This window comes from Salmo trutta, chromosome 32 (assembly GCF_901001165.1).
Source record: "Salmo trutta chromosome 32, fSalTru1.1, whole genome shotgun sequence".
Taxonomy (NCBI): Eukaryota; Metazoa; Chordata; class Actinopteri; order Salmoniformes; family Salmonidae; genus Salmo; species Salmo trutta.
Window position 1 is genome coordinate 40,172,572 of NC_042988.1, and position 13,850 is coordinate 40,186,421.

The following is a 13,850-nucleotide window of genomic DNA, read 5'->3' on the forward strand; positions in this document are numbered from 1 at the left end:
AGAGGTCATGGTTCAGACCTGGAGTTCCAGGTCAGAGGTCATGGTTCAGACCTGGAGTTTCAGGTCAGAGGTCAGGGTTCAGTCCTGGAGTTCCAGGTCAGAGGTCAGGGTTCAGTCCTGGAGTTCCAGGTCAGAGGTCAGGGTTCAGTCCTGGAGTTCCAGGTCAGAGGTCAGGGTTCAGTCCTGGAGTTCCAGGTCAGAGGTCATGGTTCAGACCTGGAGTTTCAGGTCAAAGGTCAGGTGAGCATTGTGGTGTATAAGAAGAAGCCTTGTTTGTTTGTTTTGTCTGGGAGCATCGTGGCAGTGCGGTGTGAGCGAGCGAGCATTACAGTCTAACAGTATGTACAGCTAGCTGGATGTAGGAGCGCCACGGTGCCAGCCTCGGGCGAGCTCTGATGATATCACATCATAGGGCTGTCTCAGGGTAATGATGTCATAAGGTGGTGTCCTGGGGTTCGTCGTCCTCAGGCACGGCGTAGGGGTCGTGGTCTGGGTTATCGTCTCTCCCCGGGGGAGGAGAGTGTGTCACCGCTCCGTAGCGCCTGCAGGGGGCAGCACCGCTGAACTCGTCGATGAGGCTGTCCAGGTTCACATTGATGGAGGGGATTTCATAATTGAAGTAATCTATTGATGGCATGGTTAGCGGGTTGGCATGGCGACAGAGGTGGGATGTGATTATTATGGTGTGGTGGTGGTGAAGAGAAGCATGAAGAGGAGGAGGGCGTATGGTGATGATGGTGTGTAAAAAAGGAATAAAGCAGAAAGGAAATTTAGTTTTTTGAGTTAGAAAAAACTGCATTCTGTTGTTGTTGTTGTTTGAAGAAAGCAGCAGCAGGTAAGTATGCTATGTTGGTCTCTGACACATTCTACACAGGGAGGTAGTCATACTGTGTTACTGGGCTAGTACTAATAACACCAGAGACATCTGGAGAAGCTAGGTCTATAACAGGGAGGTAGTCATACTGTGTTACTGGGCTAGTACTAATAACACCAGAGACATCTGGAGAAGCTAGGTCTATAACAGGGAGGTAGTCATACTGTGTTAATGGGCTAGTAGTAATAACACCAGAGACATCTGGAGAAGCTAGGTCTATAACAGGGAGGTAGTCATACTGTGTTACTGGGCTAGTACTAATAACACCAGAGACATCTGGAGAAGCTAGGTCTATAACAGGGAGGTAGTCATACTGTGTTACTGGGCTAGTACTAATAACACCAGAGACATCTGGAGAAGCTAGGTCTATAACAGGGAGGTAGTCATACTGTGTTACTGGGCTAGTACTAATAACACCAGAGACATCTGGAGAAGCTAGGTCTATAACAGGGAGGTAGTCATACTGTGTTAATGGGCTAGTAGTAATAACACCAGAGACATCTGGAGAAGCTAGGTCTATAACAGGGAGGTAGTCATACTGTGTTACTGGGCTAGTAGTAATAACACCAGAGACATCTGGAGAAGCTAGGTCTATAACAGGGAGGTAGTCATACTGTGTTACTGGGCTAGTAGTAATAACACCAGAGACATCTGGAGAAGCTAGGTCTATAACAGTGCACAGGTACTTTGTGCTGCTGTCCAAAATAATAACGAAAAGTTAATTCAATTTTGTTCAGTGAAATAAAATAACACTTTTTCAAAATTATTTCACAATGACACAAAACGTAAAAGAAAAACCTTTACAACAACGACCAGATTGCTGTATTGACCACAGAGGCAACAAGATGTAAGTGGATTGGGCACTAAGACATCGAAGCTTGAATGAACAACGGGAATCATCTCTATGATTGTGTCCTAAATTGCACCTTATTCCCTATGTAATGCACTACTTTTGACCAGAGCCCTATATAGGGAATAGGGGGCCATTTGGGACATACACAATATTATGAGGGAGGGAATTAGTCTACTTGTTTGGTCATTTGCTGAGGTATTGCTGCAGCTGCTGGACAGCAATAATAACCAGAGAATGATGACCATCTTCCACTGTGTCAGAATGAGATGGAGCAGGAGGCGATGCTGTCAGAGGGAAAGCGGTGAAACAGACGGAGCACTGAGCAGAAGGTGATGCTGTCAGAGGGAGGGCAGTAAAACAGATGGGTCTGTCCTGAAGCAATGGGTCTGGGATGGGGGTCACCTGGGGGTTACCTGTGAGTCCACACGCCTGTTCTGTAGCAGGGGCGACGTTTGTTGGCATGGGGATGGTGAAAAGGGGCGAAGCGTTAAAGATGGACCTTCGGAGGAAGCGACAGCGCCTGCAATGGTGAGCCCTGCAGTACGTGATGCGCTCTAGGGAGTCCATAAGCCATGCATATAGTACGTACAGTCTGAACAGCAGCATGGGACAGCTAGCTAGCGTTAGCATGGCTGATACTGTAACACCAACAGAATGGGGCAGCTAGCTAATGTTAGTATGGCTAATACTGTAAACCCACTGAATGGGGCAGCTAGCTACTGTTAGCATGGCTGATACTGTAACATCAACAGAATTGGGCAGATAGCTAGTGTTAGCATGGCTGATATTGTAAACCCACTGAATGGGTCAGCTAGCTACTGTTAGCATGGCTGATACTGTAACACCAACAGAATTGGGCAGATAGCTAGTGTTACCATGGCTGATACTGTGACACAAACAGAATGGGGCAGCTAGCTAGCATTAGCATGGCTGGCTGATAGCTAGTTGTTTAGCTAGCAGGTACAAGATGTATGCATGTTTGAAGCAGGCTGCAGGAGAACCCAGAGGCAGCCACAGCACCAGGTCAGGTGGGGCGAGGCGGGCGGAGCAGTGAGAGATGGAGCGTAGTACGGTAACGTTACTGGCGGGCGAGGTCAAATCTGGCTTACCCTAAACGTCCCCCTCACACTTAGCCCACACCACACTGACTCCCCTGGCCTCACACGGCTGGTACACAACATAGTAGCAGGTAGAGCAGAGCAGGGGAACAAGAGAATCATGAATAGAACACAGGGACACAGAGAATGACTGGTATTGATACTGACAGGTAGAACAGAGAACCTCATAGAATATTAGAATTAGATTTCTATGGAACACCTCAGATCATAATTATGACATCAGACAAGAAGTAGGCCTATCTGAGTAACCACTTCTTCAATAAGCCTGGTTGCCAGTCTGTTAATGCTCTCTTGCCAACTCCTTGTGGAATTGCTTGCCAATGTGCAATGGGATTGGAAAGAGCACAAACAGGTCTGGGAACCAGCCTAGAATGAGCCATGTTTGTCCTGAGAGAGTAAGCATAGAATTAGAATGACTAGAATAGACATTCCCCTTTCAAGTCAACATTCCATGATGAGTGGAACAATGTCGACTATATTCATGGATTGCATGTTGTGTCACAACATCGTTATGAAGATTCTCTTGAGTCCTGGTGCCCGACTGAAGGTCAATACATTGTCAATGGGCACTGATGAAGATCTAGCCTAAAGTGCATTATACTGGGCTTGGAAACCCAATGATATTTCAAAAGGAGACAAGCTATTAGTAGGAAAACCTTTTCTCATCATTGTGACGTAGCCAGATTAACCTTAGATGCAGTATAACTTTACTGCATCTAAGATTGAGGGACAGTCCTGGGTTTTTGCTAGCTAACGTTAGCATTGCTACACATTTTTTACTCACTTTGATAGCTAATCTCTCTAAAGTGAATTTGATGACATCACAATGATGGCAAACTTGTTTCTTACTTGCTGTCTTTAGCAATATCGTCGTATTTCCAGGCCACTATAGTGTAATATATAGTGTAATTTAGACTAAACAGTCATTAGCTGACTGGGCATCACTCGACTTTCAGGCACCACAATGGCTGAGGCGTTCATAACAACGCACAATGCGACCAAATGACGGTGAATACACTGTCAAATTGCCGTGGTAAGAGGGGGTTTGTCTGTTCTAGTCATTCTATTTCTATGCGTGTAAAGCCTGGGACCTACCTAGCTCTGTCGTACTGTATGAGGGATAAACAGAGAGGAAGCACATGATGAATCTAATGGAAACTTCCATACAAGCAGGACATCGCTATGCTTCCCTGATGTTTCCTCACAATACTTAGAAACATCAGCACATAACACAAGCAATGGATACATAGTGTCGTTTTCTCTCTACATTGTGCAACAAAATCTTAATATTTACAACATATTGTTCTTCTCGGACGACTGCGTCTGTCTGTCTAAATAAAGGCCACCGTTATTCAATAATACATTATTTTATAGAACGGGTGAGTCAGTAGCGATAGGATGCTGATTTCCCTAGTCCTACTAGCTACACCTGTCCACCGTCTCCATTGGACAGCGCCACAGCCAGTCTGAGAGCGGGACGCGGCTGCATCGTCCCTGACCCCACCTGTGGTGGTTGGGGCGGTGGTAGTGGTGGTGTCGTTGCCATGGTTACGTGATCATCATGTTGTTTACCTGTGGACATGCTCTCCCCCGGGGACAGTCCGTCCAGGATGCCCTGCTCCTGGGGCCCGGGGCCAACAGGGGTGGCCCCCGGCTGAGGGACGGTGGGCGGCTGAGGAGGGGGCAGGCTGGGCCTCTGCCGGGGCTTAGGGGTGGGCCGAGACTTGCCCAGCGTGCCGGTCAGAGAAGGGGGGGAAGACAGGGACCCCAGGGACCCTAGCGAGCCACAGAGAGGGGTCTGACCGGGGGAGGAGGCCCCTAGTCCTCCAGGGGCCTGTGGGGGACCGGCCAGTCCATAGGGTGAGGGGGTGCTGGGAGGGGTGGGGGACAGGCTGACCGGCGACGGCTGACCTGTGGACTGGTCCGAAATCCCACCAGAACCACCCGACTGGCCGTACCCAGCTGGAACCTTTGGTGGGATAGGGGCCAGCTTCTTAGAGCCTGGAGACAGAAAAGAAGAGAGTTAACATGAACATGAATATCTAAAGTAAATTAACACATCTAAAACTAAGCCTACTTTTATACCAGGGGTTGGAACCGGTTCAGGGAACAGAACCGAAAACCGGATCATAACAAGATGTTGCTGCAAAGAAATTATTTGAGCAACAGAACCCGAACCAAAAACAAAAGTGATCTATACTGTTCCGGAACAGAAACGTTATTTTAATAAAGTTATTTTACGTTCTGGGCATTCTTTTCCAGTCCCACAAAAATCGCAACAAAGCGCCTATGCAAAGCCGTCTGCCTGCCAGCTGGAAATCTTTTCCAGTGGGTGTGGGTGTGTGTAGGTTACCTGCCCCTCCCCTCTGAAGCAGGTACTGTAGCCTACTGACAATGTTACAAGCATGATTCAGAAATTAGGGAGAGATGTTTAATTGGAGAAGAATGGATTGACTTTTAATGCTGGTTAAGGATACTATTGTTATCGTGTTTCACATTGGATTTATTAACCATAAAAAGGTAAGACGTGCTCTTAATTCTAGTGCTGCTATGCACACAAGCTTTTTTTTTTTCCAAGATGGCGTAGCAGTTCAGACGTTCTCTACCCTCCTCCTGTCGTGTCCCGTGTATATATATATTTACATATTTTTCTTCACTTATCTTTTTACATTTTTTTTCTTCTAAAAACTCAACCTTAAAGCACTCTCCTGCAACCCGCCTCACCAATTTAAAAAAGAAAGTATTATTTACCTCATCTGAATTCCACAACAGAAGCTAGTCAGAGGTTAGCCATTTTCACTGGCTAACGTTGGAGTTCAGCTAGCCACAGTTAGCTGTCCTCAGCTATCCATTAGCTCGAAAAGCTATCACCAGTTTTTGTACAGCGCGACTCAGACCAGAGCATACCGGACCTATTCTCTCTCCTTTCCCCGATTTCTACCGCAGGCTCTGGACATTTACACCTGGATCTTGCAGCTAACTAGCTGCTACCTGAGTGACTATTGGCAACGTCGGTCACGGAATTAACACACATTATTACGGAGCTAGCCAGCTGAAGAGTTCCGTCAGCCACTCGTGGGCTTTTCCTGAGCTAGCCAGCTGAAGTGTCTCCTGGGCTACAATCACCTATCCTGACCCTTTTTACTGCCGATGCGGATCCCCATCGGGTCTTCACGACTGGACCACCGACGTTATCTGCCCGAGGGAGTTATCCAACTGGCCCCTCCGTCGCGACGTAACCTGATCGCCCATCTGCGGCCGGCTAATCGTTAGCTGTCTTATCGGCTGCGATCTGAATAGGTCTATCGGACAATTTTCTTGGGCCACTATAACTAACTATTTTGCCAACTTGGACAGGTCCCCCCTTCCACACGGAACCCCACTAACCCACAGACGGAAACGCACGAGGTGGCTAAAAACAGACCTCCCTCCATCTTCCACCAGCTTGCTACCTTTGGCCCGGCTAGCTGTCTGAATCTCACTGGACCCTTTGATCACTCGGCTAAGCATGCCTCTCCTTAATGTCAATATGCAATGTCCATTGCTGTTCTGGTTAGTGTTTATTGGCTTATTTCACTGTAGAGCCTCTAGCCCTGCTCAGTATACCTTATCCAACCTCTCAGTTCCTCCACCCACACATGCTATGACATCTTCTGGTTTCAATGATGTTTCTAGAGACAATATCTCTCTCATAATCACTAAATGCCTAGGTTTACCTCCTCTGTACTCACATCCCACCATACCTTTGTCTGTACATTATACCTTGAAGCTATTTTATCGCCCCCAGAAACCTGCTCCTTTTTCTCTCTATTCTGGACGTCACAGACGACCAATTCTTATAGCTTTTAGCCGTACCCTCATACTTATTCTTCTCTGCTCCTCTGGGGATGTAGAGGTGAATCCAGGCCCTGCAGTGCCTAGCTCCACTCCTACTCCCCAGGCGCTCTCTTTTGATGACTTCTGTAACCGTAATAACCTTGGTTTCATGCATGTTAACATTAGAAGCCTCCTACCTAAGTTTGTTTTATTCACTGCTTTAGCACACTCTGCCAACCCAGATGTCCTAGCTGTGTCTGAATTTTGGCTTAGGAAGTCCACCAAAAACTCTGAAATCTTCATCCCTAACTACAACGTTTTCAGACAAGATAGAACGACCAAAGGGGGCGGTGTTGCAATCTACTGCAGAGATAGCCTGCAGAGTTCTGTCCTGCTATCCAGGTCTGTACCCAAACAATTTGAACTTCTACTTTTAAAAATCCACCTCTCCAAAAACAAGTCTCTCACCGTTGCCGCCTGCTATAGACCCCCCTCGGCCCCTAGCTGTGCTCTGGACACCATATGTGAACTGATTGCCCCCCATCTATCTTCAGAGCTCGTGCTACTAGGTGACCTAAACTGGGACATGCTTAACACCCCAGCCATCCTAGAATCCAAGCTTGATGCCCTCAATCTCACACAAATTATTAATGAACCCACCAGGTACAACCCCAAAGCCGCAAACACTGGCACCCTCATAGATATCATCCTAACCAACGTGCCCTCTAAATACACCTCTGCTGTTTTCAACCAAGATCTCAGGGATCACTGCCTCATTGCCTGCACCCGTAATGGGTCAGCGGTCAAACGACCTCCACTCATCACTGTCAAACGCTCCCTGAAACATTTCAACGAGCAAGCCTTTCTAATCGACCTGGCCCTGGTATCCTGGAAGGATATTGACCAGTAGAGGATGCCTGGTTATTTTTTTTAAATGCCTTCCTCACCATCTTAAATAAGCATGCCCCTTTCAAGAAATTTAGAACCAGGAACAGATATAGCCCTTGGTTCTCCCCAGACCTGACTGCCCTTAACCAACACAAAAATATCCTGTGGCGTTCTGCATTAGCATCGAACTGCCCCCGCAGGGAAGTCAGAAACCAATACACACAGGCAGTTAGAAACGCCAAGGCTAGCTTTTTCAAACAGAAATTTGCTTCCTGCAACTCAAACTCTAAAAAGTTCTGGGACATTGTAAAGTCCATGGAGAATAAGAACACCTCCTCCCAACTGCCCACTGCACTGAGGATAGGAAACTCTGTCACCACCGATAAGCCCACTATAATTGAGAATTTAAAAAAGCATTTTTCTACGGCTGGCCATGCTTTCCACCTAACTACCCCCACTGCATTCAACAGCACTGCACCCCCCACAGCTACTCGCCCAAGCCTCCTCCATTTCTACTTCTCCCAAATCCATTCAGCTGATGTTCTGAAAGAGCTGCAAAATCTGGACCCCTACAAATCAGCTGGGCTTGACAATCTGGACCCTTTCTTTCTAAAATTATCTGCCGAAATAATTGCAACCCCTATTACTAGCCTGTTCAACCTCTCTCTCGTGTCGTCTGAGATTCCCATAGATTGGAAAGCAGCTGCTGTCATCCCCCTCTTCAAAGGAGGTGACACTCTTGACCCAAATTGCTACAGACCTATATCCATCCTACCCTGCCTTTCTAAGGTCTTCGAAAGCCAAGTCAACAAACAGATTACCGACCATCTCGAATCCCACCGCACCCTCTCCGCTATGCAATCTGGTTTCAGAGCTGGTCATGGGTGCACCTCAGCCACGCTCAATGTCCTAAACAACATCGTAACCGCCATCGATAAGAAACAATACTGTGCTGCCGAATTCATTGACCTGGCCAAAGCTTTTGACTCTGTTAATCACCACATCCTCATCGGCAGACTCAGTAGCCTTGGTTTCTCAAACGATTGCGTCGCCTGGTTCACCAACTACTTCTCTGACAGAGTTCAGTGTGTCAAATCGGAGGGCCTACTGTCCGGACCTCTGGCAGTCTCTATGGGGGTACCACAGGGTTCAATTCTTGGGCCAACTCTTTTCTCTGTATACATCAATGATGTCCCTCTTGCTGCTGGTGAATCTCTGATCCACCTTTACGCAGACAACACCATTCTGTATACTTCTGGCCCTTCTTTGGACACTGTGTTAACAACCCTCCAGACGAGCTTCAATGCCATTCAACTCTCCTTCCGTGGTCTCCAACTGCTCCTAAACACAAGTAAAACTAAATGCATGCTCTTCAACCGATCGCTGCCTGCACCTGCCCGCCTGTCCAGCATCACTTCTCTGGACGGTTCAAACTTAGAATTTGTGGACAACTACAAATACCTAGGTGTCTGGTTAGACTGTAAACTCTCCTTCCAGACTCACATCAATCATCTCCAATCCAAAGTACATCTAGAATTGGCTTCCTATTTCGCAATAAAGCATCCTTCACTCATGCTGCCAAACATACCCTCGTAAAACTGACCATCCTACCAATCCTCGACTTCGGCGATGTCATTTACAAAATAGCCTCCAATACCCTACTCAACAAGCTGAATGCAGTCTATCACAGTGCCATCCGTTTTGTCAACAAAGCCCCATATACTACCCACCACTGCGACCTGTACGCTCTCGTTGGCTGGCCTTCGCTTCATAATCGTCGCCAAACACATTGGCTCCAGGTCATCTACAAGACCCTGCTAGGTAAAGTCCCCCCTTATCTCCGCTCACTGGTCACCATAGCAGCACCCACCTGTAGCACGCGCTCCAGCAGGTATATCTCTCTGGTCACCCCTAAAGCCAACTCCTTTGGTCGTCTCTCCTTCCAGTTCTCTGCTGCCAATGACTGGAACGAACTACAAAAATCTCTGAAACTGGAAACACTTATCTCCCTCACTAGCTTTAAGCACCAGCTATCAGAGCAGCTCCCAGATCACTGCACCTGTACATAGCCCATCTATAATTTAGGTCGAACTACTACCTCTTCCCCTACTGTATTTATTTATTTTATTTATTTTGCTCCTTTGCACCATATTACATATTATTTCTATTTTAACTTTGAACTTTCTTCAAACTACAAATCTACCATTCTAGTGTTTTACTGTCTATACATTATTTACTTTGCCACCATGGCCTTTTTTTGCCTTTACCTCCTTTATCTCACATTGTATATAGTCTTATTTTTTCTACTGCATCATTGATTGTATGTTGTTTTACTCCATGTGTAACTCTGTGTTTTTGTATGTTGTCGAACTGCTTTGCTTTATCTTGGCCAGGTCGCAATTGTAAATGAGAACTTGTTCTCAACTTGCCTACCTGGTTAAATAAAGGTGAAAAAAGAAAAAAAGAAAAAAGAAAAGCTTGCTACGTTCCTCCATAGAAGCCTCTCCTCTGTAGGCATAATTCTTTGAGGCTAATTCAGATAATGCATGTCATAACAAGATGGCCAGCGCTTCAAAGCAAGCTTCCTCCATTATCTCTCGCTCTCCTCACCCTCAACATTTCAGTTGCATCTTGTGCCCTCCACTGTGACTGGCACAGTGTGTGTGTCTGTCTTTCATTATGATTAAACCATGCTGTTACGGCAAAATACAATTTGCTCTTAACCATTTTCCTATTCAGATTAATTTGCTTACTCTCTCCACAGCAAGCTTCTCTATCCGCACTGATTGATGAAGTAATTTAATGCCGAGCTAAATGCATAAAAGAACAGAAAGGAACTATAAAAACCGGTACTTTTGTCTGGTTCGAACCAGTTCAGAATTGTATTTTGCTGGTCAGAACAGTGGAACGGAACCAAAAAATACGATTGGAAAATAATTTTGCTTCCAACCCCAGTTTTATACAGTAAAACAAATTAATATAAACATTTCGATAACCAACAAATTAGATTAGACATGTATAATACATGAAATGTCTGTTTTCTGGATCATGTTGAATGGAGAATCTCTATGGACCGTGTTTAGGACTTAATCCAGCAACAAGCTTACTATGAATCCTTCCAAAACCCGCTCAAAGTCATACATTTGCTGAATAGGTAAAACAACAAGAATCCAAAGATATTGATCTGACTGTGACGTTGAACCGCTGACCTTTGCGCATGGTGTGTGGGCTGTGTTCTGTGGAGTGGGGCGACTGGCTGCAACTCTGCTGGCCAACACCAGGGGGCACCGTCGGACCTGCCACCTGCACCCCCTTGTGACCAATCACTGGAGAGCTCTCCTTACTCCTCAGTGTACTGGTGAAGGAGAGAGGATGTTAGGCTGTTGTCACTGTCCACTTTATAGATAGATGTCAAACTATATCGCAACATAATCGCTACAGAAATGTCCTTCTTCTTCATTAATTTGACCTTTATTTTAACAGGGACCACTGAGAATAAGATCTCTTTTACAAGGGAGCCCTTCTTAATTGTCATCATCATCATCATATAACCTTAATCAATGTCAGTGGTCTCCAACCTACTACATAGTATCTGGGTCTTTGGTTTCTCTCTCTCTGTTGTGTTGCTCCAACCTACTACATAGTATCTGGGTATGTTGTGTTGCTGTAACCTACTACATAGTATCTGGGTATGTTGTGTTGCTCCAACCTACTACATAGTATCTGGGTCTGTTGTGTTGCTCCAACCTACTACATAGTATCTGGGTCTGTTGTGTTGCTGTAACCTACTACATAGTATCTGGGTCTGTTGTGTTGCTGTAACCTACTACATAGTATCTGGGTCTGTTGTGTTGCTGCAACCTACTACATAGTATCTGGGTCTCCTGTGTTGCTCCAACCTACTACATAGTATCTGGGTCTGTCGTGTTGCTGTAACCTACTACATAGTATCTGGGTCTGTTGTGTTGCTCCAACCTACTACATAGTATCTGGGTCTGTTGTGTTGCTGTAACCTACTACATAGTATCTGGGTCTGTTGTGTTGCTCCAACCTACTACATAGTATCTGGGTCTGTTGTGTTGCTGCAACCTACTACATAGTATCTGGGTCTGTTGTGTTGCTGTAGTTACTGACTGGTAATAATAATAATAATGGCTAGCTCCCATCATATCAATCCTTCAACACCTATATAGGGGTCACTAGAGAGTGTGTACTTCAGAGGGTATAGGGGTCACTAGAGAGTGTGTACTTCAGAGGGTATAGGGGACACTAGAGTCTACCAGTGTGAACAGTATAGGGGACACTAGAGTCTACCAGTGTGAACAGTATAGGGGACACTAGAGTCTACCAGTGTGAACAGTATAGGGGACACTAGAGTCTACCAGTGTGAACAGTATAGGGGACACTAGAGTCTACCAGTGTGAACAGTATAGGGGACACTAGAGTCTACCAGTGTGAACAGTATAGGGGACACTAGAGCCTACCAGTGTGAACAGTATAGGGGACACTAGAGTCTACCAGTGTGAACAGTATAGGGGACACTAGAGTCTACCAGTGTGAACAGTATGGGGGACACTAGAGTCTACCAGTGTGAACAGTATGGGGGACACTAGAGTCTACCAGTGTGAACAGTATAGGGGACACTAGAGTCTACCAGTGTGAACAGTATAGGGGACACTAGAGCCTACCAGTGTGAACAGTATAGGGGACACTAGAGACTACCAGTGTGAACAGTATAGGGGACACTAGAGTCTACCAGTGTGAACAGTATAGGGGACACTAGAGACTACCAGTGTGAACAGTATAGGGGACACTAGAGCCTACCAGTGTGAACAGTATAGGGGACACTAGAGTCTACCAGTGTGAACAGTATAGGGGACACTAGAGTCTACCAGTGTGAACAGTATAGGGGACACTAGAGTCTACCAGTGTGAACAGTATAGGGGACACTAGAGCCTACCAGTGTGAACAGTACAGGGGACACTAGAGACTACCAGTGTGAACAGTATAGGGGACACTAGAGTCTACCAGTGTGAACAGTATAGGGGACACTAGAGTCTACCAGTGTGAACAGTATAGGGGACACTAGAGTCTACCAGTGTGAACAGTATAGGGGACACTAGAGTCTACCAGTGTGAACAGTATAGGGGACACTAGAGTCTACCAGTGTGAACAGTATAGGGGACACTAGAGTCTACCAGTGTGAACAGTATAGGGGACACTAGAGTCTACCAGTGTGAACAGTATAGGGGACACTAGAGTCAACCAGTGTGAACAGTATAGGGGACACTAGAGTCTACCAGTGTGAACAGTATAGGGGACACTAGAGTCTACCAGTGTGAACAGTATAGGGGACACTAGAGTCTACCAGTGTGAACAGTATAGGGGACACTAGAGTCTACCAGTGTGAACAGTATAGGGGACACTAGAGTCTACCAGTGTGAACAGTATAGGGGACACTAGAGTCTACCAGTGTGAACAGTATAGGGGACACTAGAGTCTACCAGTGTGAACAGTATAGGGGACACTAGAGTCTACCAGTGTGAACAGTATAGGGGACACTAGAGTCTACCAGTGTGAACAGTATAGGGGACACTAGAGTCTACCAGTGTGAACAGTATAGGGGACACTAGAGTCTACCAGTGTGAACAGTATAGGGGACACTAGAGTCTACCAGTGTGAACAGTATAGGGGACACTAGAGACTACCAGTGTGAACAGTATAGGGGACACTAGAGTCTACCAGTGTGAACAGTATAGGGGACACTAGAGTCTACCAGTGTGAACAGTATAGGGGACACTAGAGTCTACCAGTGTGAACAGTATAGGGGACACTAGAGACTACCAGTGTGAACAGTATAGGGGACACTAGAGTCTACCAGTGTGAACAGTATAGGGGACACTAGAGCCTACCAGTGTGAACAGTATAGGGGACACTAGAGTCTACCAGTGTGAACAGTATAGGGGACACTAGAGTCTACCAGTGTGAACAGTATAGGGGACACTAGAGTCTACCAGTGTGAACAGTATAGGGGACACTAGAGACTACCAGTGTGAACAGTATAGGGGACACTAGAGTCTACCAGTGTGAACAGTATAGGGGACACTAGAGACTACCAGTGTGAACAGTATAGGGGACACTAGAGTCTACCAGTGTGAACAGTATAGGGGACACTAGAGTCTACCAGTGTGAACAGTATAGGGGACACTAGAGTCTACCAGTGTGAACAGTATAGGGGACACTAGAGTCTACCAGTGTGAACAGTATAGGGGACACTAGAGCCTACCAGTGTGAACAGTAT

General features: G+C 46.3%; 1 protein-coding gene across 4 annotated transcripts in view; it reads right to left on the reverse strand.

The window, feature by feature from the left end:
• Nucleotides 1-280: 280 nt before the first annotated feature.
• The window catches only part of LOC115171895 (rho GTPase-activating protein 44), a 112,093-nt gene continuing 98,523 nt past the window's right edge, over nucleotides 281-13,850 (reverse strand). For 3 of the 4 annotated variants that reach the window (XM_029729095.1, XM_029729094.1, XM_029729093.1), the window contains 3 exons: nucleotides 10,759-10,904; nucleotides 4,418-4,846; nucleotides 281-624 (listed from right to left, as the gene is read on the reverse strand). In XM_029729095.1, coding sequence (XP_029584955.1) covers nucleotides 434-624; nucleotides 4,418-4,846; nucleotides 10,759-10,904 — 766 coding nt within the window. In that variant the 3' untranslated portion in view covers nucleotides 281-433. Of the gene's footprint in view, nucleotides 625-2,836; nucleotides 2,895-4,417; nucleotides 4,847-10,758; nucleotides 10,905-13,850 lie in introns of all 4 variants that reach the window. The other variant, XR_003871284.1, reaches the window with a different exon arrangement.